The 24,469-nt window shown below is 47.9% G+C and overlaps 2 protein-coding genes across 2 annotated transcripts in view; one reads left to right on the top strand and one right to left on the bottom strand.

Moving 5' to 3' along the window:
• Sgsm1 (small G protein signaling modulator 1) overlaps positions 1-5,118 on the bottom strand; it is a 121,239-nt gene extending 116,121 nt beyond the window's left edge. The window contains exons 1-2 of the mRNA XM_008849000.1: positions 5,018-5,118; positions 4,894-4,937 (exon numbers count right to left, since the gene is read on the bottom strand). Of these exons, the coding sequence (XP_008847222.1) occupies positions 4,894-4,937; positions 5,018-5,036 (63 nt within the window). The 5' untranslated portion in view covers positions 5,037-5,118. The remainder of the gene's footprint in view (positions 1-4,893; positions 4,938-5,017) is intronic.
• A 1,356-nt stretch (positions 5,119-6,474) lies between these two features.
• The window catches only part of Piwil3 (piwi like RNA-mediated gene silencing 3), a 50,388-nt gene continuing 32,393 nt past the window's right edge, over positions 6,475-24,469 (top strand). Inside the window, exon 1 of the mRNA XM_008849013.1 lies at positions 6,475-6,528. Coding sequence (XP_008847235.1) covers positions 6,475-6,528 — 54 coding nt within the window. The remainder of the gene's footprint in view (positions 6,529-24,469) is intronic.

Raw genomic sequence — 24,469 nt, 5'->3', positions numbered from 1 at the left:
CACCTTCCATCTATCTCTTCACTAGATTGTATGGTGACAGCATGTGAGCCCTCTATTTTACTCCTCGATCTGCAGCTTCCTGAGCAAGGCCTGCAACATAGTAGACGCTTGACAAATATTTATGAATGGGAGAAAGGGAGGGAGGAAACTAGACAGGGACATGGGAAGGAAGTCTTCTAGGGGCTCTGATGTTCATCTTGATCATTACTGGATGAAACCTCCTGAAGTCAGGCTCTGCAAGTTGGGACTTTCCTCTTCACCTCCTTCCCCTACACACAGCTGTCTGCAGCTGCATTTCCACAATTGTCTGAAGCTCATAGCTAACCTCTGCCCTCCATCCTGGACAGGACCCTTCCTGCTTCTGGTGGTGGGGGTAATGGTGGAGAGGTGATGAGGTAGTGGTGATTGTGGTGGTGGTGGTGGGATTGGGGTGGAGATCATGATGGTGATGATGTAGTGATGATGGTGGTGAAGGTGATGGAAATCATGATGGTGATAATGGTGGTCATGATGGTGGTGAAGGTGATGGAGATCATGATGGTGATGATGATGGTCATGATGGTGGCAGTGATAATGCTGGTGGTGGGGTAGGGGAGATGATGGTGGTATGTGGCAGCTTCTTGTGCATTGAAGATGTTAAGCAGCTCCGCTGGTGTCTTTCCACAGACACTGGGCATACCTGCAGCTGTGACAACCACAATGTTTCCAGACATTGCCAAACGTTCCCTGGGGCAGAACTGCCAGATCTAGTCATACATACTTACACTGAAAACATACTTTTTCACTGAAATTCAAATTTCTCACAGCCACCTGAACATTATCTGGCAACTCAGTTTGGAGGTGACCAGGCTGTCCCCAGTCCTTCCTCAGAGCTGTAGGGTTAGAATGAAATCTGGGAGTCTCCATGGTAACAACAGTCAGTTTGCCCTTCCTCTCCCATCCCATCTCCCCCTTTAAGGCGGGGAGGGTGGATCCTCCCTGATGCTGGCTGTTCAGCAGCTGCACCCCAGCCCATCCACTCTCACCCCCCACAGAGCTAGCAGCAGATTCCCCAGCCTGACCTGCCTGCTTCCTTCTTCGCAGGGTCTCATCTGCCACTCACAAGCCCCTGCTTTCCCCTCTCCAATTAAGAGGACTCCAGGGTGCAGCCAGAGGCAGGAAAACAAGGCAGTTAGTCACTTGCTTCCGTTATCAACCTGGATCACATGGCTGGCTCCTTTAATGGCCGTTGTCATGGCAACGGGAAGCCAGTCCCTGCTTGCTCAGGGAACCAAAACAAAATTAAGGGGTGGTGGTGGGGAGGGTTAGGCAGGGAAGGAAGGAGTCACCATAGAGCTGGTGGGACTTAACTGGAGGAAATCAGGCAGAGACCACCAGCCTGCCTTCAATGGCACAGGAAAGAGAGGAGAAAGGAAATTAACCCAGCCCTGTGGAAGCTCAGGTGAACATGGTGGGTGTTTCCACAAGGTTTATCTTGCCGGGTGAGTCATTTTCATCCCTATTATGACTAAAGGGATACTCAGAACATTGGTGAAGGGAACGACAGGTGCTGCTTGAAGGCTGTGCCGTCGAGCCATGGATTCAGCGCACTCCCTCCTTTGTGTCCCAGCGCTTCCATTCTTACCCTCCTGCTCCTAGGGCTGAGCGCCCACTGCCACATCTGCCTCCTCCCACAGGTTCTCCTTCCTCTCTGCTCCAGTGGTCTCAGCACCTTTAGCAGCAACCTCCGACCACAGCCTTTTGCATCTAGCTCCCTAGGCCCTCTTCTCTCCCTACCATCAACTCGCAGTCTTTCACAGTTCAATGTCACATTCTGCAAGCTGGGAATGGAACCCAGGGCCTCATGGTATGTGAGGCAAGTGTTCCCCACCGAGCCACACCCCCAACTCCTGCTTTATGCTCCTGCCCCACCACAACCTCCTGCATCTCCTAGAATCATCCTCATAATTTCACTCAAAGTTCTGCTCCATCTGCTTAGGAAGAGAGGGAACCCCTGTGCTGCTGTGCAGCCTACAGACCCTGGCTCAGCAGGACACACAACCCTCTGTAGTGAATGCCTCCAGGATTTACCTCCCATCTCTGGCTGAGCCCAGGATTCCTTCCCTACCCACCTAATGAGTGTTCCCCAGGCTGGTGCTGGACAGAGCTCCCAGCCCCACTGGCTCCCTGGGTGCCTGGAGGGCAACACAGCTCCAGTCAGGCTGGCAGAGATGTTCAGTGATCTAGGGAAGCCAGCCGTCACCCTTTCCAGAAAGAAAAGGGAGACTGTGGCAGACAGGGGTGTGGCCGCTCTGAACCTCTAAGGTAGATACAGGGCCGATTTCACCTGCTGCTCAGATTTCTAGGAAAATTCCTTCCCATCCCTCGGGAGAAGGCAACTGTCTAACATGGGAGGAGTGGCCCATCCCCAACGTGGTAGGCAAAGGAAGCAGTGGGCAGGGAGGATCTACTTGTGGGATAGACTTGTTTGTCAAGTGCTTAAGGGACCCTCAAAAGATGGCAGACTTGCACCTGTTCGCCTATCCTGTGTCTGTGCCCTTCAAACATGGTGTTTGGCCTCTGGCCATGGTAAAATAGCCCCAAGTTATAACACTGTGGGGTATGGATGGGCATATGTGGCATGGGGGAGCAAGCTTGACTCTGATGTCATACAGACCTGGGAACAGTATACCCTAACTGCCCCTTCCTGGCTAAGGTGCTATTGGACAAACTACTCGCCCACTCTGAGCCTCAGTTTCCTTATCTATTGACCTCATAATGTTACTGTATACATGGGCACAGTGTATAGAAGCCTCCTATGGAAGTTCACACTCTAGAGTGATGAGCCTCAGTAAATGCGAGATTTAGAAACAGCCAGCAGCTTGTGACTGTGAATCCTGCCTCCTGATTACAGATCTGGAGTTCAGTAATCTACTCAGCCTAGCAAGGCTCTGCCTCTGCCTGCCTCAGGGCAAGAAAAGGTCATGTCAGTCTGAAGCTGGTCTCAGGCTCAAGCCAGGAAGAAGGCTCATGCCATGTTCCAAGCCTTGTCATCCCTGGGAAGGAGGATCAGACAGACATATGGTCACAAGGCAGAGGACGACATACCCCACATAAGTCTGACAGGAATCTAAGTTTGACTGATGAGCCCCAGACCTGGGACGTGGAGCTCAATGTATTCCTCAGCAGATGAGGAAACTGAGGCCTAGCAAGGAAAGAGACTTGTGTATGGCTTTAAAGGAGCTGGTGGCAAAGCTGGAGCAGGATCCATGCTAAGACCTCCCCAAGGGCCTTGCTGCAGATGCCTCCTGTTGCCAACCATGTCCTTAAAAACAGGGTCTCCCAGGCACCAACAGCTGAGGACATATATTCCTTCCAGATCTGGTTAGAAGTGAGTGGCAATCAGCTGGCTTTTAACGTAAGGGTTTTGGGGTCCTCACCCTCTCCCCAAAGTCAGGAGAGCATAATGGATTTGTAGGTTTAGGATCTGGATAGTGCTTTCTTGTATCCTTAAATAGGTCTTTTTTGTTATTGAATTTTTGCAAATTTCATTATATATATATATATCTCCCTTAAAGAGATCTTTATAAAAGCTGAGCTAAAACTTCTGCACCTTTTTGAGGGACTCTATCTATCTATCTATCTATCTATCTATCTATCTATCTAACCCGTTGCCTTATTTGAAAACTCTAGAATGTTCAACCAACCCTGGGCTAATTCTTTGAATAAAAGGGTATATGCCACGCACAGAGATACAAACACACAGAGACACACCCAGGATCCCCAAGGAGGAAGGTGGGGCAGCAACAGGTCCTAGACTCCAGACTGCCTGGGTGGTTGCCTGCCACCATGCACGGAGGGGTCCTCGGTGGCACTTGGAGCTGCCACAGCTTGCTGACCCCCCTAATACACACACACACACACACACACACACACACACACACACACACACACAGAAAGAGAGAGACAGAGAGAGACAGAGAGACAGACAGAGGCATAAACATGCATACCCATGCACTGGAAGCCAGGCTGAGGTGGGCAGGGGGCCCAAGCTGAGGGATAGGGTAGAGAATGTGGGGAGGCCACATACACACCCCCCCACACACTGGCATGCTCACACATACAGTCCTACTCGTTCACACCTATTCACACATCACACAAATGCACACATGTAGACTCATACAAATACAAACACTTATGCACATACAATATGTAGACTGTGCTTGGGTATCTTTAGGTAGAAATACATGCATCTTCCTGTACATATAATCATAGCTACATGTCCCAGGCCACATAAGCGTGTACACACACCTACACACACAGACTGGGCATCTAAATGTCCCCTCAGTCCTCTCACTACCTCTCAGGGTCCTGGGAGGTCACAGGCTGTGAACCCCAAGGCAAGACTGGGCTCCCTGTTGGCTCCAGGGACAGAGGAGGCGGGGGTGGCCATGACTGCCTGATCTGTGTGTGCATGGTAGGGACGCAGTTCGAGGGCACCTGCCCTGTAATCCTGGCCTCGGCTCTCAGGGACAGTCTCTGGCTCCTAGAGGTGGCTCCAAGGACTGAACATCTGGGATGGAAGAGGACTGCTTCATGGATTGAACCTCTCCACTGCCCTGAAGCCTGCCCCCCCGCCCCCCCAGGAGCCCTGCCACACCCCACCCCAGAAGCTTGTCTGTCCTTTAAGACCCTTGAGTGAGACCCGCCCACCTGCTCTTCCAAAAAGAGGGGATACCACCCAGACACCCTCGGTTCCCCCACACCTGGAGGGACCCCATCTTCGAAGCACCCCCAACCCCCCAACCCCCCTCCGACCTGCTCAGCCCTGTGCCTTCACCGCCCACCCTGGAGCCGCTGCCAGCCCTCAGAGTGCCCGCGGGGGCCCTGCGGTCCCCGGGTGGCCCGTCCTACCTCCTTCTTCACGGTGCGCAGCAGCCTCTGGCGGGTCTCGGCCTCTGCGGGACAAGCGGGGAAGCGCTGTGAGCGGCGCCGGCCAAGGGGCCCAGCCGCCCTCCCGCCTCCCGCCCGTGCTTACCCGCGGGGACCGAAGCCATGGCTCGCGCGGTGTCCCTGCCCGGCCGCGTCCCTGCTCCCCGCCTGCTGCAGCCGCGTGGGGCGGGGCCGGCGCGGGAGATGAGTGACAGCCGCAGCAGCCGACGTCAGAACCTGCTCTGCCGCCCGGCCCCGGGGAGCCACCGCGCCACCTCCTGGACATCCTTACTCCAGGTCGACTCCAGGGCAGCATCTTACTCACACCCTCCTCCAGGGCAGCAGCCTACTCACACCCTTCTTCAGGACAGCTTCCTACTCGCACCCTCATCCTGGGCAACATCCTACTCACACCCTCCTCCTGGGCAGCAGCCTATTCACACCCTCCTCCAGGACAGCAGCCTACTCACACCCTCCTCCAGGACAGCAGCCTACTCACACCCTCCTCCAGGACAGCTTCCTACTCACACCCTTCTTCAGGACAGCAGCCTACTCACACCCTCCTCCTGGGCAGCAGCCTATTCACACCCTCATCCTGGACAGCAGCCTACTCACACCCTCCTCCAGGACAGCAGCCTACTCACACCCTCCTCCAGGACAGCAGCCTACTCACACCCTCCTCCAGGACAGCAGCCTACTCACACCCTTCTTCAGGACAGCTTCCTACTCGCACCCTCATCCTGGGCAACATCCTACTTACACCCTCCTCCAGGACAGCAGCCTACTCACACCCTCTTCCAGGACAACATACTCACTCCCCATCTGCTGCACCCCACAGCAAAATGGGTGACCAGAGATGTGGCTCTGGGACCTACATTCTGCACCTTGGGCTGCACATCTTTGAAATGGATCAAAGCTGGGCTTGGGGCATAGAGCTGTCATCTCATCACTGGGAAGGCTGAGGCCTCGGTTATATATAGAGAGACCCTGCTTCTAGAATAAAAATAGGTTCCACTGGTGTAAAGTGGAGGTAAGTTCTAGACTGATCTGAGACTTATGTGAGGTATTGGATGTATAATAATTCCTCCTCTTCCTCCTCCTCCCCCCCTCCTTCCAACTGTACCAACATACACTGGCTCTTTAACTGGAAGAGGACAAGCTAAGGGGCTCCCTCCCTTGTAGTAAGTACTTGGGGTCAGTCCTTTAGGCATCAGTCCTCCAGGTTCAATTTGGGACTATGGTGCCATCTTCTCCAACCCCTTGAGCCATGACTTCACTCACCATGGGTAAGCATGGGTGGACAGTGGTACGGCTAGTCCTTACTGGTTCTGCAGAGGTATCTGTCAGCCAGGATCTCCAGGGCTGAGCAGGACCAAGGTTTGTTCCACCCAGACCCCCTCACCATCCCTAACTGTAGCCCCCAGAATGCACCTCGAGGCAACAGATATTCATTGAATTCCTACAGTGTGCCAGGTTACCGGCCTGGAGAGCTTGAAGCAAAGGAGACCAATGAATTACCGTGGCACTTCAACAGTAGACAGCAAAACACAAGAGTGAATAATGATGGTTCAGGGCTTTGGAAGGTTCTGGAGAAAAGTGGACAAAGAAGGAACACAGGTAAGAGTCTTGTGTGGAACAGGGTGGCTGAGCCAGGAGGAAAAGGAAGCCAAGGGGACTTGGGGAGAAGGGGAGCTGAGGTAGAGAAATAGCAAGAGCAAAGGCCCTAAGGTAGGGATGCACACACAGAGGGTGCAATGTGGGTAAAAAGCCTAAAGGGGTTTCAGGATTTTCCATACTTTCCCCTCACTCCCATGCCCCATCTGTAGGCCTCCTTGAGAAAGATCAAGAGAGTGTAGTGGTGACCCCAGAGCCCCTCTTGTCCATCGGTCAGTGGCAGAGGTTATCACTGTAAATCACAGAAGCTGACCTTGACTTACTTCAGGAAATGGGGGTGAATTGGAAAGAATGCCAGTCCTCAGAATCCATGGGAGGCTGGAGCTCTGGGATACAACTAAGAAAGTTCCAGAAGGTCAGAAAGGGAACTTCAGGAAATAGTCACCCGGCAGTGTGGTTAGAGTGCTGTGACTCCAGTGAGCAGAGTGCCAACTGTTTAAAGTTCTCCTTCCAGGGAGAGACCATCCAATGACCTGTTGTGGACCACATGCCCATGTGTGTGGTGAGGGCCCCATCACAATACTCCTGTCACTATCTCCAGTGAGGTGTGCTTGGCCCCCCTATCAAACTAGACTGGGAAATGGGTGCTCAGAAAAAAAAATAATATAATAAATGTAATTGAGGACCTACTGTGTGCTGAAACTTTTGGGCTTTGGTTACATAAGCTTCTTGAACCCTCTCTACCCATGACCCTTACTGACACGTGAAGAAAGCAGAGTCCAGAGTGGGTTTTCTTCACATCTACATAGCAAGCAACAGCTCATCCCATGACCAGGTGGCTCTCCTCACTAGCTGCTGTTAACTGGGGGTCATGTAGAAAAGAAGGGTGCTTAAGTCACACAAATTTTCAAGACAGACATTTTTCTTTTCTGCTCCAAGTGTTACATCTGCAAAGCTGACTGGGGCTGGTCCTCTTCTTGAGAGTGTAGGATTTTCTCTCTGATATAAAAGCTATTTGGCGCCATAGCAACAAGGCCGGAATGGAAGGAACTAGGCATTGCCTTGGGTCTGAATCGGCAGCCAGGTGCCCTCCACTGGGGGAGGACCCCTCGCCACTGGGGCACTGTTACCTAAGGACAGCTTGAGAAGAGTTGGGAAAGTTTCCTTGAAGCCCAGAGCCTTCCGAGAAGTCTGAGATTCCCATGATTGGTGATGGGGCTGTCCCACCATGCTGCACCTGGATCCAGCCGGAAGCTTCTGCCTCCTGCGAGTTCCCTGCAGCACCCTCTATTGAAGAAGCTGGGCATTACCTTGTCACTGAGGACCTGACACACACCCCCAATGTGGCTCAGTGCATGTTCTCACAATTCATGGTGCAGTAAGGACGGTAACAAGAGGGCCTACCTATTGATGGGTTTGACATGGTGCTGTGAAAGCCATGCACAGTATCTCATTCGATCTGTCAGTCAACCCTATGTGAGGGTTCCTCCTGTTCTTTGTATGTTACAGTGGAGACCCAGAGTACAGCTTATCCAAAGACATATAGCTAGAAAGTGGGAGAGGCTGGCTGCAGACCAGGGAACCCCCAGCAAACTCACTACGTGGACTAATCCTAGTGATCATGCACTGTGTGCGTTCCTGCTGCTGGGCTGGCTGCTTCAACTGGTCAGATGTTCTGACTGTGCAGTGAGGTTGTTTCTGGGTGAGATGGATGTTTGAATCCACAGGCAGAATGAAGTCGATCATCCTCCCTGGTGTAGGTGGGCATGGTGCCATCAGTTGGAGACCTGAAGTGGTCAGAGAAGTATCTCTTTCTGACCACTTTGGCTAGGATAATTCTTTCTCTCTCTCTCTCTCTCTCTCTCTCTCTCTCTTTTTTGGTGGGGGGCATTGCATCAGAGCTTTGGCTCTTTGTGGATGTCATCTTTTCAGACACAGACTGAAACAGCCTTCTGGGCCTCCAGGTTGCTGACTTTGAAGCTTGGATATCTCAGCCTCTACAGCTGTGTGAGTTTGTTTTTACAATGAATCTCTTTTTATATGCATGTATGTAAAATGTACAGGAGTAAGAAACTGGGTTTGATGGGGCACACCTTCAATCCCAGCACTCGGCAGGCAGAGGCAGGTGGATCTATCTCTGTGGGATGGAGACTAGCCTGGTCTACATATAGAGTTCCGATCAGCTGGGTTGGATTAATTAATACAAATTAATACAGTACGATCACTCAATATTAACCCTCTTCCTAATGTAACTGAATTTGTCTTGGTAGACCTCCCCCTTGGGCATCTGCTTCCTGGGTAGGTCCTGATTGGTTTAAAGCCAATCACCAGGTCCTGTTTCCTTTGCCAGTGATTAGTTTATTCATTTATTTATTGTTTATTTGTGTGTGAGTGTTGATGTATGTGCATGTGTGTGCAGGTGCATAAACATGTGTGTGTGGAGGCCAGAGGTTGGTATGTGTCTTCCTCAGTTACTCTCCATCATTTTTTACTTATTTATTTATTTTTAGTTATCCTTCTTTTTTGACACAGTATCTCTTACTGAACGTGGAGCTCACTGATTGGCTAGACTAGCTGGCCAGCAGGCTCCAGGGATCCTCTTGTCTCCACTTCCCCAGCACTGGAATTAAAGGCATGCACTACCTCAGCTGGCTTTTGATGTCATAACTGAGCGTCGAACTCAAGTCCTTGTGCGTGCTCAGCAAGCGCTTTACCCACTGAGCCATCTTGACCCCCAGTGATTGGTTTAGACAGGAGCATGTGACACAGCTCTGGTCAGTGAGGTCAGGGGAAGGCTCTCAGAGCACACAGGTGGACTGTGGGGCACTTGCTCTTTCAGTGCTTTGGCAGCCTGGCAGCCAGGGGGCACAGCCAGCATGGGGACATGGGGAGACAAGAGAATCAGAGAGGAACACTCAGCCATCCACGTCTGGATCGGCTGTTGCTTTGGAAAGCTCACGTCCTCCTGGTGAAGTCATTCAGTCAGGAGTTTCTCTCTGTTTCCATGCATGTGAGTAGGCAGTTGACTTGTTTTTCTACTCAAAAACTGACGATCTAGGTCAACAAATGTAGATCTGGAGGGCTCATTTTCATCCTTGCAAAAGGACTGTGTAAGAACAGATGCTTCCTATGTCTACCGTGTTCTAGAATTAAATATTTAATTTATTCAATTCTGTTATTATGAACAATTTCAGAATCTACTGAAAACTCTCTAACATGTAGTTATTCCCATAATAATTCCCATGGGCTATATCAGAGGTCAGGCCTAGGTTCAGAACTGCTGTAGGTGATGTTACTGCCAGTGTGGATGCAGAAAGCATCTCATTGGTTCATTTGACTCAGACAAGGATCTGTTATAAGGCACTCTTACCACGTGAGTACTGGGTTTCACATCTTTGCCCAAACTTATTGTGTGTGTTGTATGTGGTATATGCTACATGTGCACACCCGTGCATGCACAAAGAGGTCAGAAGAGGATATCCGGTGTCCTGCCCTTTCACTCTTTGCCTTATTACTTGAAACTGTTACTAGAGCTAGGCTGTTAGACTGCAAGCCCCCTCAATACTTGTTTTTTTCTTTTTTTTTTTTTTTTTTTTTTTTGAGACAGGGTCTCCCTGTAGCCCCAGCTGGCCTGAAACTTGCTAAGTAGACCAAGCTGGCCTTGAACTCACAGAGATCTGCCTGCCTCTGCCAGCTCCTCCTGAATACACTTGTCTCCACCCCCCCGCACAGTGCTGGAGTTACAGGTACACATGTGGCAGTGCCCAACATATGTTTTAACATGGGTACTGGGGGTTGAATCCTGGTCCTCCCTCATGCTTGTACAGCAGGTGCTCTTACTGCTGGGCCATCTCTCCAGCCCCCAAACTTATTTTTATCTGACAGTCATCCTGGTGGGTGTGAAGTGGTAACTTGTGGATTTTGATTTGCATTTCCCTAGTGACTAATGATGTTGAACATCTTATTACATGCCTATCTGCCACTTGCATAGTTTCTGTGAAAAAATATCTATTCACACTTTGGGCCATTTAAAAAATCTGATTGTTGGCCTTTTTAAGTTGTACAAATTCTTTATGTATTCTGGGTACTTTGCCTTTATTTTATATATATATATATATATATATATATACATCTATATTATATGGTTTTTAGGTATATTCTCCCACTCTGTACATTGTTTCTTTTTTACACTAGCCTGTTAAGATGATGTGTACATAATTTAAATTTTTACAAAGTCTAATTATCCACCTTTTCTTTCTCTGCTTTTACTCCTGTGGTCACGGCCAAGAAACCTTGGCCAAACCCAAGATCATAAATATTTGGCCCTGGATTTTCTTTTAAAAGTTTTATGATAATAGTTTGAATCCAATCCATTTTGAGTTGATTTTTATATATGGTGCGAGGTAAGGGGTCCAAGTGCATTTGCATGTTGGTATTCAGCTATCTGGGCACTATGTGTGGAAGAGGCGTCCCTCATTGAGTGGTCTTGGCAATCTCTCACAAGTGGGCTTATTGTAGATGTCTTGGTTTGGTTCTTGGACTCTCAGGTCTACTTAGTTGTTTAGGTGGCTATCCTTTTGTCTTGGTCTTTTTGAGACAGGGTCTCCCTCTAGCCCCAGCTAGCCTGGCACTCACTATGTAGGTCAGGCTGGCCTCAATTTTCCGAGATCCACCTGCCTCTGCCTCCCGAGTTCTGGGATTAAAGGCGTGGACCACCACACCCAGCTCTTATTATTTTTATTTTGTGTATGTATAATATGTGTTTGGGTGTGGGGTGTGTGTCTGTGCACATGCCACAGAATGCATGTGGAAGTCAGAGGACAACTTTGAGTGTCAGTCTTCACCTTCCCCCTTGCTTGTTCGCTGCTGTGTGCCAGGCAAACTGACCCAGGAGCTTCCTGAGATTCTCCTGTCTCCTTTTCTGCGTCTCTGTAGGGATGCTGGGATTATAGACACATACACACTCTCATGTCTGGGTTTATCTGCAAGCACTCTATCAACTGAACCATCATCCCAGCTCTCAACATTGTTTTGATAACTGTGAAAACTGTGCCTCATTCAATTTTTTAGAATGTTTTGGGAACTGGAGAGATGGCTCAGTGGTTAAGAGCACTGGCTGCTCTTGCAGAGGACCCAGGTTTGGTTCCCAGCACCCACATTGTGGCTAACGACCATCCATAACTCCACTTCCAGGGGATCCAAAGCCTTCTTCTGGCCTCTGAAGGCATTGCATGCATGTAGTACACCTACGTACATGCAGGCTAAACTCTACTTACAAAGCACCAAAATTAACAAAGGGTTTAGGAATGTAAATTTAAGTGAAGAGATACATGGCTTGTGGATTAAGAACTACAAAGCTATGCTGAGATTTTGGTATTTTGTGGGTGGTGAAAAAAATGGCAAAAGAAATTGAAGAAAAAGCAAATAAATGGGAAGCTGCGTCTGTGGGTTGGAAGACTTAGAGTTAGGATGGTGGCAGTCCCTGAAACTAGCTAACCCGTGAAGTCATTGTGAAAACCCCAGTGTTTTTACGTGTAGCCATCTTAACAGAAATGGAAGAACTGATCATAAAATTCATATGGTATAGCAAAAAATCTTCATGAGCCAAAACAATCTCTAAATTTATTAGGCTCACAGTTCTGGAAGTTCCACCCAGGATCAACTGGCCCTTTTTGCTCTGGCTCTGTGGTGAGGCAGCCTGCTGTAATGGGAGTGACTGGTGGAACAAAGCTGCTCACCTCCCCACCAAGAAGCATGAGAGGAAGAGAAAGGGGCTGGGATTCCACACTTCCCTTCTAGGGCCTTCCTGCTAGGCCCTGCCTCTTAGAGGCTCTGCCATTGCTGAACAGAATAGCCTGGCCTTTAACACGTGGCCTCTGGGTGACATTCAAAGTGCAAACTATGGCGGTTACCCTGGTATGAAGTTAAAATCTTAAATTTAAAACAATTTAGTTTAAATTAAACGAATGATGGGTTGGTTCTGGCACAGAGAACTCAGTATTGCCTGTTCTTTTTTAGCTACCAAAGAGGCAAAGTGCACACCTATACTGTTTGGCATGATTCTATGATGCATTGTGTGTGTGTACTTGTTCATGAGTGTGCACTTGTGTATGTAGGCATGTGTTCAGGTGTTTTCATATGTGTTGTGGTGCTTTGAACATATGACCAGGGAGTGGGTGTACATACACAGAATGCATGCAATACAGGCACAGGCCTGTAACAGCAGCATCAAAAACAGGGCCATGTCCAAAGAGACTGCAATGTACTGGTGCTAAGAGAGGCTGGAGCTCGGCCCATGCCCTCACTGGTGCACACAACAGTGAACAGCAAGAGACCCTGCCTCGAACAAGGTCAAAGGTGAGGACTGACTCCTGAAGTTTGTCCAACCTGCACACATGTGCCATGACATGTGGGTACCCACACTCACACATGGAAACATACATACATGAATATCGCAAGATGTATCTAATACATTTTACAGTCTAACCTGAGCATAATTTGTCAATTTAAGTAAAATGTAGCAACCTAAGACCTCTGTGTGTGTGTATATCTGTATGTGTGATGTATATGTGCACACATGCAGTGTGTATAATGTGTGTAGCATGTATGTATGGTGTGTATGGTGTGTATGCTGTGTGTCCCTGTGTCTGGTGTGTATATGTGTGTGTGTGTGTATGTGCACATACCCAGTGGTGTATGTGCAGTGTGTGTATACGTACATGTGGTTTGTGCATGTGTGTGCACAAGTACAGTGTATATGGTGTATGTGTGTGCAAGGGTGCAATACAAGTGGTGTGTACATATGTATGTGTGGTATGTGTACATGTGCAATATGTGTATATGTGTATGGGTGTTTACATATGGGTGCAGTGTGTGGTATGTGAGCAGTGTGTACATGTGATGTATATATATATGTGTGTGTGTGTGTGCACATATGCAGTGTGTGTATGTCTACCTGTGGTGTGTGTGCATGTGTATATGTACATGTGGTGTGTAAATATGTATGTGTGTACACATGTGCGGTGTTTGCAGTGTGTGGAGTGTATGGCATGTATGTTTTCAGTCTCCATGACTAAACCTTGCCCTTTGAGACTATGGAGTAACTTTTGCTTCCCTCCGTCACACAGAGCGGAGGGTTGAATTGGAGCTGGTCGGGTTGTCCATCTCTCCTGGCTTTCCTGCTCCTTTGCCTCTAGGGGTGCAAGCCTCCCTCCAGGCAGTGACATTCCAGCCTGCACCTGCACCTCTGCTCAGGGTGTCTCTGCATAGTCTGTCCCGCTCAGAATAGCTGGTGCTGTTTATTCTGGCGATGCTTCAACCTCTGAAAACAGATTGCTGTGGGAACAAGAGGGAAGGAGAACCCATTTCCTACACTTGCCAACAGGCCATTTGGAGTGCACACCAAGACCTCCAGGAAAAGTGGGGCTGGGGACTCAGGACGTTGATCTCTGTGGCAGATAAATGACATGTCTATTAGAAAGCCACACACTTAAATCCACAGGATTAGTTATAGCTGCCTTTAGTTCTGTGGAACTATTTTCTTCATTTTTCCATGTTTGCCCCATTTATTGCTCATGAGAAACCCAGCTAAAGAGGAGGAGACAGGTTCAGAGGGATGAAGTGGCCTGTTCCTCAAGTCCCAGTGTCCTATGGGCAGAGGTGAGATTTGAACCCAGGACCCTGTATGCTCACCATCACTACCTTAAGCACCTTGACTTCTTGATCCAGAACCAGCTCATCATGGAAGCAGCCAGGCACCCAGCCCTTCCTCCTTCAGTCCCCCCAGGCTGCAGGTGTTTCAGGAAGGTATCCAGCCTGTTCCTGGGGACCCATACAGGTCAGGGGTGGGCTCCATCTCTGAAGGGCTGAACAAATCCTCGGTGCATCTGCCTGGCCTTGCTGGGGAAAGCTTCCAGCCTTCTCCAGAAAAACGATGCTGGGGAAGGAGACAGAGTGGGCTGGGGAGCGACTCCTCTTCTTCCAGAAAGGAAAACAATTGGATGTGACTTCCTTCTTCTTCCCTGATGGGCTGCCTTAAATCCAACAGCCTTCAGGCCTTCTCATCCGGTCTTGATGTTGAAAAACCTAAACTCTGTTTTCTGAGCTGGAATTTCCTCTTCCAGTTTACAGCTGCCAGGAACAAAGGCTGGGGTATGGGTTCCACCCAGCCACCGGCCTCCTGCCAGCTCGCAGTCTGGGACTTTCCTAGCATGGTCTCCCCAGACCTGCTCACCAAGAGGAGACCAGGGTCCCCTGCAGGAACTGGATGTGTCTGCCCCTAGGATCAAGGGGAACTGACTGCCTGGGAGATTGTCTTGGATTGAGACTGAGAGCTCCTGGGGTCTGGGGTAGACTGAGCTCTTTGTTTCCTATAACAAGGTGAACACAGTCTTTTCTGTTTGCTCTATTCCTTAGTAAATGAGCACTTGGTGCTGCTGTAGTTATGGTTCATCTTCATTGTCAGCTGGCTGGATTTAGAATCACCATGGAAATACATCCCTGAGTGTGTCTGAGGATGATTCCAGAAAGGTTTAACTGAAAGGGAAAGAGCTACCCTAGATATGGGCAGCACCATTCCAAGAACTGGGGTCTCAGACCAAACAAAAAGGAGAAAGCGAGCTGAGCCCTAGCACTCATCTCTCTCTGTTTCCTGACAGTGGATGTGATGTGAGCAGCTGGCTCACACTCCTGCTGCCTTGCCTTCCCCACCATGATAGACTGTGCCCTCTGTGAACCAGAATAAACCTTTCCTTCCCTCGGTTGCTTCTGTCAGGTACTTTGTTACAGCACCCAGAAAAAGTAACTAATGCACACAGATACTTTAAAAAGTGCAGATCTGCAGGGCGTGGTTGTGCATGCCTGTAGTCCCAGCATTTGGGAGGCAGAGGCAGGCAGACCTCTGAGTTCAAGGCCAGCCTGGTCTACATAGAAAATTGCAGGAACTGAGAAGCAGATTTATAAAAAAAAAAAAAAAAAAAAAAAAAAAAAAAAAAGTGCAGATCCATGGAGCAAGCAGCATAAAAACTGTCCCATCACCCAAGACCCTCTTTGTTCCATTCAAGTCTGCTGAGCACTTTTCGGGGTTCATTTCTAGGTAAGACTTCCCCCCACTTTTGTCATGTAGGAAAATGGGAGTCATTAAAGATTCTTGATATGTGGGGTTCTTTTAACTAGCCAATTTTGAAATTCAAAGGACAATTTTAGGGAAAACACATTGGCCTTAAAGATCTTTTTTGAGACAGGGTCTTCCTGTAGCCCCAGCTGGCCTGGAACTCACTATATAAACCAGGCTGGCCTTGAACTCACAGAGATCTGCCTACCTCTCCCTCCCAAGCGCTAGGATTAAAGGTGTGCACCACAAAGCCCAGCATTAAAGATCTCAATTAGTGAGAGGTATGTGAATTGGCTCAGCAAACTTACCTAAGTTACTCCATTTTGTTCAGAGCCATTTTAGCAGCAACTTTGCTCCACACCAAAAGGAAAAGGGGGACAACCTTGGGTCTTGGGAAATTGTCCTGGCCATGAACATGGAATGTGCTAATTCCAGACATTTTACATCTGGCTAACCAGCTTGTTTTCGTTTCTGTAATCCACTTGCTATTTTGGATCACCTTGACACAGGGCATAAGACCACCTTGTTATCCTGTTATTGTATGACCACCCGGTAACTGGTGATTCCAGCTTTCTTGCTATACTTGTTATAGCTAGGGAGTTGACTAATTTTAAAATTACAAAGTTGATTGCCAAGTTATATGACTGTATCACTTGTCTGTATAATGATTGGTTGATTAATAGATTCAGAGTTCTTCTATGTTGTACAAACCTGATTGGTTCACAAATATCCTGTTTGAATAATATTTCTGTAATCCTATAAAAACTCTGACCTGACAATCATCAGAGCTGCTTCTACTCCCGAGATAGACAGCCCGGCCGGTCGAAAAATAAAATTTACCTTGCTACTTTTCTTAAAGTGGTGCTGGTGATTTTTTGTGAACTCTGTCCTGTAAGAGTATGCAGGTCTTAAGGGGTGGTCCTGTGAAATTAAGAAGTACTGCCCCTCACTGAGGAGACTGGCAGGGAATGGCTGCTGGGGAAGAGAGAATCGCTCTGCTTTGAGGGTGTGGCCACTAGGAGGTTTCCCAATAGTGGATGGACCCACACCCACATGCGTACTGACAGCACTCACCAGACTTAAGACATCAAGTTAGGAGGGGGATATATTGGGGGGCATGGGGTAACTAGAGGGGGAAATGAAGGTGGATATGATCATATTTCACCGTATACATACATGAACTCCACAAAGAATAAAAATTATAATTAAAAAGAAAACAAGGGTTAAAGAAATTAAGCTCAAAGTTGGCATTGCTCAAAGCAACCTCACATGCACACATGTGGACAAGGCTGGGGGAACCCTCATACCTAGGAGTGGTAACACACGTCTCTAATCCCAGCACTCTGCCGGTTGAGACAGGAAGATCAGGAGTTCAACCAGCCCGAGCTAGATAGTGAGCTCCTGTCTCAGAAGCAAACAAACAAAAACAAACATTCACCTTTAAGATTTTTATTTCCCCTCCTCCCCTCCCTTCCCTCACTTCTTTTTCTCTCCTCTATCTCTTCCCTCCCCCCCTTTATTGATTTTTCTAAAAAAGACTTTGTATAGTCTTTCAATATAAGATTTACTTATATTGTAAAGTATACAACTACCTAGGACTTCTTATTTCAACGGAGAACATCAGTTTCTATTCATTAATATCATTTACAAATACCTCAAGAGACTAATACTGGGTTCTGCTTAAGTTTAGGGCTCAAATTTAGGAGGTGTAACTCAGGGGCTTACCTAGGAGGTGTGAGGTCCTTGGGTTCCATCCCCAGCATGATAAAAAAAAAATTTAGTAAAATACAATTTAGCTTTTCCTCTGTTACAGCTTTGGGTAGGACACAGCGTTTTCTGTTCAAAGTCTCCCTGGTTTGTGTGTTTATCTCTGTGTGCACTGATTATCAAGTGTATTAAGGCAGCAGAGACCACTGATGTGATTCTTTAGGCTCAGTACAACACTGAATTTCTTTCTAACTTAATATGAGGAGAAACGGTCCTTGATCCTGAATGTTTGGGGCCTGAAAACTAGGGCGCAGAAGGTACAGCATGGCAGATTTTTGAGCACTGATCATCAACTCTGTCGCTCTCAGGAACCCGGGATCCTTTGCTCAGTTTGAGGCAGAAATCACAGGACACAAGTGTGAGGCTGATGCCTTAGGGAGGCCACACTCTGGGGGTGGTTCCCGGGCTGCTCCTGGAGGGAATGAGGGGAACAGTCTGCTGAGGCTGCTGCAAATCCCTCCACAAGTTTTTTTTTTTTTTTTTCCAATTTTGTATATAGTGCATGTGTGTGTGCACATATAAGTACAGGAGTGTGCACATGTGTGCATGTGTGTAGAGGCCAGAGGTCAACTTCATCTGTCTCCCTCAGTTGCTTTCCACTTTATTTTTCAAGACAGTGTCTCTCACTGAGCCAGAAGGTCACAGGCTAGGCTAGACTGTCTAACCCGCAATCTCCAAGGATCCTCCTGCCTCTGCCACCCCCGCCAAGCATGTTACTGCACCTGGCTTCCATATGGGTTCAGGCGATTCGAACCCAGGTCTTCATGCTTGCACTTTGCTGACTGAGTCGTCTTCCCAGCCCACCTTTGAGGGAAGTGGGTGCGGAAACAGGGTGATCCTACAAAAACCTGCTCCTCATTAAAGTCAGAAAACATGTTTGGGAAATCGGGTCTTTCTTATTCGATTGCACTAAGGAGACTGTCTCGATGACGCCATAAAAGAAAGACCATGTTAGCACCTAAAGAGCAGGAAAGAAGAAGAAACAAAACAAATCAGCCTGGCAGGCAGCCGCCCCTGGACATGGCCATTTCCGCGGTGGAGAGACTCTGGCGCTCATGCATGGATTTCAGTCTTGCCTCCAACACTTCCTGTGTGACCTTGGACAAGTGACCTCACCTCTCTGCCCCTCTCAGCCTCCTTCTGGGATGTGCATTTTGGTGAGCTGGTTTAATCTACGCAAAGCACTCAGCATAGAGCCCGTTCCATAAGCCACAGCAGTCGACACACATCCATCACTGTCTGGTAACCGCGGGCACCAGCGACCCCTAGCGGTGTTTCTCAATAACGAGGCGCCCACCTGCAGACCAAGGAGAAAAGCCCGGGAGAATGAAGTGTGGGGTTGCAAAGGACTGAAAAGAGGGGGTGAGGAAAGGAAAGGCAATGTCTGGAGCTGTTCCCTGCTGGACTCTGGGAATACGAAAGGGATGACCACTTGGTGACTTCATCATTACAATAGCGATGCTGCTGCCGCTGCCTCTGTGTCCTGCAGAGAGCCTGACAGCAAGCAGGGAAAAGCCAAAGAAACAGGGGTTACCACCACCTAACAAGAAATCTGGAGGTCGACACCATGACTTTTCACAGGGCTCTTCCTCCATAAAAAAAATTAAATGGGCTGGGGAGGTGCTCAGTGGATGAAGTACTTGCTACACAAGCATAATAAGGACCTGAGTTCGGATCTCCACCACCAATGTAAAGAGTCCTTGTAACCCTAGTGCTTGTCTTGGAGGCAGAGGCAGGAGGATCCCTAAGCCCACTGACCAGCTCGTCTAGCCAAGTCGGTGAATGAATCTGTCTCAGAAAACAAGGTGGAAAGCAACTGAGGATCCCAACATCCACTCTGGCCTCCACACGTAGCACACACACGCACACACACACACAGGCACACACACACGCAAGTGATCACACACATATACATGTACAAAAATATTAAAATTAGAAATTACAACTGTATTCATGAGAAGAAGGCTATATTAGTATTAACTTAGTCATTTTTTGTGGCCAGATACCCAGAGGTGGATCACGCTCCAGTAGTTTTTTTTTTTTTTTTTTGAGGACTCTCTCAACTATTTTCTGTAGCCATTGCAGCAGTTTTCGATCTCACCTGCAGTATGCAGAGGAAAGCCTGGGTGGCCAGGCAGTGTGTGGGGGTGTCTGAGATGGGGGTGTGGAGAGCGTGAGGATAAAGCCAGAGCCACAATGAGACCCCAGACAGATGTTGGGAGCGAGGGCAGCCTGATGAAGGAGGTTGTGTGGAAAACTGCCCCTGGACAGAAACCAGGCAGATTTTGAGCAGCTGAGCTGCAGAGAGGCAAGACACCCAGGTCTTTGGAAGCCCACATGCCACCATGGCCCGCCCTAATGTCAGACTCAAAGTGGTGGGAGATAACATCGGCCCTGTCAACGGGCTGGCTGGGCCTGTTCCTCTCACTATTTTCCTACACTTTGTGGAGTAACAAGGCTTTCCCTGTGGTGTAATTCAGAACTATGTTACTTGCTTTTATTTCATTTTAGTCAATTTGTGTGTGTGTGTGTCTTATGTGTAGAGACACGTGTAGAGACACGTGTATAAAGATATGCACTGTTACTTTTATGAAACAGGCGGTGATTTCCAGCCAGGTGGCTGTGGGCAGTGGGTGTCACCATGGAAGTTTTCAATGGAGGATTGTGGTGGTTTGTCATTTCTGTGCTGAGGGATGGAGTCCCATGGGGGTCTCCTTATACAGGACCCTGTGCCATTTTCCCACCTTTATTGCTATGGAAGGTGGATGATCTCACAGTGGAGTTTTGGAAGTAAGGATGCTGTGGTGGTTTACACCTTTCTGCTATTGCAGAGAGATGTTGTCATATGGGAGCTTTGATCATCCTGGACTCTGGGGTGGTTTCCATCGTTTCTGCCTTGGTTGCTATGACAGAACAATGGTGTCACACTGGAGATTTGGTATAGAGGATGCTCTGGTCATTACCATCTGGGTGCTGTGACAGAATGATGATGTCACAGTTGAGCTTTGGTTGTGAGGACACTGATCCTTCTCATAATGCCACAGTGATGGTGTCATGGTGGTGATTTGGGAATTTTTTTATTGTTTGTTGTCTGTTTGAGGTAGGATCTCCTTGTAGCCTCAGCTGGCTTGAAACTTACTATGTAGACCAGGCTGGACTTGATCTCACAGAGATCCACCTGCCTCTGTCTCCATACCCAGCACGGCGGTGATTTTGTAATAGAGGTAGCACCCTGTGCTGGTGTCCATCCTGATTGCTATGGGTGCAGGATGATGCCACAGCAGCAATTTGGTTATAGAGGACCCTGTGCTGGTTTCCATCTTGATTTGCTCTGATGAAATGATGCCATCACAGTGGAGGTTTGCTGTTGGAGCATTCTGTCCCTGGACATCTTGCTTGCTTTGACAGCTCAGTTGGAAGATACCCATCTCTTGACTAGACACTAGGAGGAAGAGTGGGATTTTCATTTTAACAAGTTTTTGGGTTATTCTGATTCTGATTTAAGCAGTAAAGACACCAGAATAAGCTGTCATGCTGTCCCCACAGGCTTCCTGGGATGCACTGCCTGATCTTGAGGGCTGTCAGATGATGAGGCCCAGAGTGCCTTTCAGAGCAGGCAGTGCCTTCGTCTTATTCAGCAGTAGATGCAGATTCTGTTTAACCTGTGCACTCACTTTTCCTCTAGGCCCACTCAGTGCTCTGATCTTGCAGGTACCATAGTCCTTCGGGTGGTTTCACAAACCTGGATGGCCAGTCCCCTCCTCACGCCACTTGATGCAGGATCCCTTGTACCCTGGATGTTGCGAATTGGTGTTTCACAAGCTCCTGGTGCTCCCAGTGGAAGCCAGAATGGTGTATATTCATCGTCAGCCATGCGTGTCCACTCATTCACAAGCCTTCATCTTTATTTCCAATCCTAGGGCTCAATTCATTGCTTCTGCATCTGTGAAATGACCAAGTTGCCAAGGCATAATGCGGATCAGTACCAGCTTGTAGATGAGAGTTATCTGGTTCTCGATCAGTAAGCGTTCACTGCAACATTTTTTTGTGTGTGTGAATATGCCTGAGTGGGATGTGTGATGTGTGATGTGTGTGTGTGTGTGTGTGTGTATGTGTGTGTGGTATGTGTATGTGGTGTGAGTGTGTGTGGTATGTGAATGTATGTGCTATGAATGTGTGTGTGGTGTGTGTGTGATATGTGTATGTGGTCTGAGCTGTGTGTGTGTGGTATGAGTGCAGGTGCTATGAATGTGTGTATGAGTATGTGTGTGTGTTGTGTGAATGTATGTGCTATGAATGTGTGTGTGGTATGTGTGTGATGTGTGTGTGTATGTGTGGTGTTGATGCAGGTACACATTTGTGTGAGGTCATAGGAGATCAAAGGTCAATATCAGATATCTTCCTTAATCACTCTCTACCTTATTTTTTGAGACAGGTTCTCCTACTGAACCTGGAGTTCACTGACTCAGCTAGACTGGCTGGCCCGTGAGCTCCAGGGGTCCTCCTGTCTCCACCTCCCCAGTGCTGGGGTTGCAGGCAATCCTCCTGTGCCAGGCTTTTCACACGGGTGCTGGGGATCTGAGCTTAGAACCTCATACTTGCATAGCTGGGAACCAAACCTGGGTTCTCTACAAGAGCAGCCAGTGCTCTTAACCATGAACCATCTCTCCAGCCCCGAGACAGGGATTGTTGATTGTGTGGAGCTGTTAGTCTTTCCCAACTTCTAGAATATTTTCCCCAAATAGTAAGCAACGAGATATTAGTTCATACAGTTGACTTCAGCATTGTAGCTGACAGAGCTCTGTGGGGTCCTGCAGGGCAGTAGTGGAACTGAGTGGAACTGCAAAGCAGCGTGTAAGAGAAAGATTATGAAGATAAAGATTCTGGTGAAGATGCAGAGAAAAGGGAACTTGTGTCCACTGCTAATGAGTGTGAATTAGCGTCGTCCTGATGGAAAGTGATATGGAGAATCTTCCAAAAAATAAACTAGAACTCCTAAACAAACTTCCAGCCATGCAAGTATGAGGTCCTAAACGAACTCAAAATTCCCCTGCTAAGTATATACTCAAAGGAGCTGAAGTCATTGCACCAAAACCATGCCTACACTCCGTTTATTGTTCACAATAGGCAAAATATAGAATCCACTGAGAGGTCCTTCATTGGATAAATCAATAAGAAAGACAAAAATAAAGTCTTCACCCACAGTGCAATATTATTCAGCCACAGAAAAAGCACAAAATCCTGTCATTTGCAGCGATATGAATAGAACTGGAGGTCATTATGTTAAGTGAAATAAGCCAAACTCAGACAAATATGAATTCTCACTCATTCGTGGGAACCGACTGCCACTCATGTCGAAGAACAGAGTGGATTGTAGCATGGAAAGGGCCCATGCTGGGGAGGGGTAGAAAGGGATTCAATAAGGGGCACCCAAACACAGAGAGGAGGAATCTTCTAATTCTTCTTCAGCACAGCAGGGGGACTACAGGTCAAAGCCATCTGTGAAGCTTTCCTGGATGGCTGCTGGACAGGGTGGGGGTGGAGCCAGTTTTCTTCAGGGCTCACACCCCTGATAGGTTGCCCATGCTCCAGTGGGTGGCTGGAAGCCCAGCACATTCTGGCAACTCTAAGTGGACTCAGTAGGTTAGAAAAAAAGAGTGCAGGAGAGCCAGGTGTGGGTGGTGCATGCCTTTAATCCCAGCACTCAGGAGGCAGAAGCAGGCATATCTCTGTGAGATCAAGATCAGCCTACGTAATGAGTTCCAGGCGAGCTGTGGCTATAAGGAGACCCTGTTTCCAAAAAAAAGTACAAGAAGTTAGGAGGGGAAAGTGGTGGCAGTGGGGTAATGAAAGGCGTTTAGAGGGGAGGGAACGGGGTAGATTTATCAAAACACATTATATGCATGTATGAAATTCTCAATAAATTAAAAATTAAAACTCATAAAAAAATTTTAAAACACCTGTGATGCATTTCCAAATGAGCAGAATATGAAATGGTTCCATTACTAAAGTGCTTGCAGCACAAGCATAAAGACCTGAGTTTGAATCCCTAGCCCCTATGTAAACAGCTAGGTGTGGTGGTGTGCACCCGTAATCTCAGCACTAGGGAGATGGAGACAGGATGATCCCTGGAGTCCAGTGGCCAGCCAGTGTAGCCAAGGTACGGAGCTCCAGGCTCAGTGAGACACTGCCTTAAAAAATAGGATGGAGAGCTATAGAAGGTATCTGAAATCGACTCCTGACCTTCTCATGCACATGTATACTCAAACACAGACGCAGACATACAGCACACACAATGGTTAATAGTTGATCCTATAGAAAGGTGTATTTCTCTGATGTGATTCTTAACATTTCATATATATATATATATATATATTTTAGATGTATATAAAATCACCACAGTGGACCCCATAAAGATGTACAAATAAGGCCATCAAGATGGCACAGGGGGTAAAGGTACCTCCCACCAAGCCTAACAATTGGAGTTGGATCTCCAGAACCCACATGGTGGAAGGAAAGAACTGTATTCCTCAAGTTGTCCCTTGATCCCCTCAGACCCATCCTGGCAAGCATGTGCTTACACACAAATAAATAAATAATAAATAAATAAATAAATAAATAAATGTAAAAAGTAAAAATATATTTCAGTTAAAAATTCATATACCAAAATCAAAAAGTTATCAAGGAACTATCTTAATTAAAAGGGTGCCCAGTACATTTATCAAGAACTTAAAGGGCTAGAGAGAAGGCTCAGCGGTTAAGAACACTGACCACTCTTGCAGAGGACCTGGGTTCAGTTCCCAGCACCCACACGGTGGCTAACAATTGTCCACGACTCTAGTTCCAGGGGATCTGACACCCTCTTCTGATCTCCACAGGCACTGCATGCCACAAGTGCCCTTACATATATACAGGCAAAATACTCATACACATAAAAATAAATCAAAATTTTTAGTTTTTATAAAAAGGATTTAAAAGCCAGGTATAGTGGTACACATCTTTAATCCCAGCACCTGGGAAGCAGAAGTAGGCAGAGCTCTGTGAGTCTGAGGCCAGCCTGGTCTA

The sequence above is a fragment of the Nannospalax galili genome, unplaced genomic scaffold (assembly GCF_000622305.1).
Source record: "Nannospalax galili isolate Female #2095 unplaced genomic scaffold, S.galili_v1.0 scaffold103, whole genome shotgun sequence".
Taxonomy (NCBI): domain Eukaryota; kingdom Metazoa; phylum Chordata; class Mammalia; order Rodentia; family Spalacidae; genus Nannospalax; species Nannospalax galili.
This window is presented reverse-complemented; position numbering and strand designations above follow the sequence as displayed.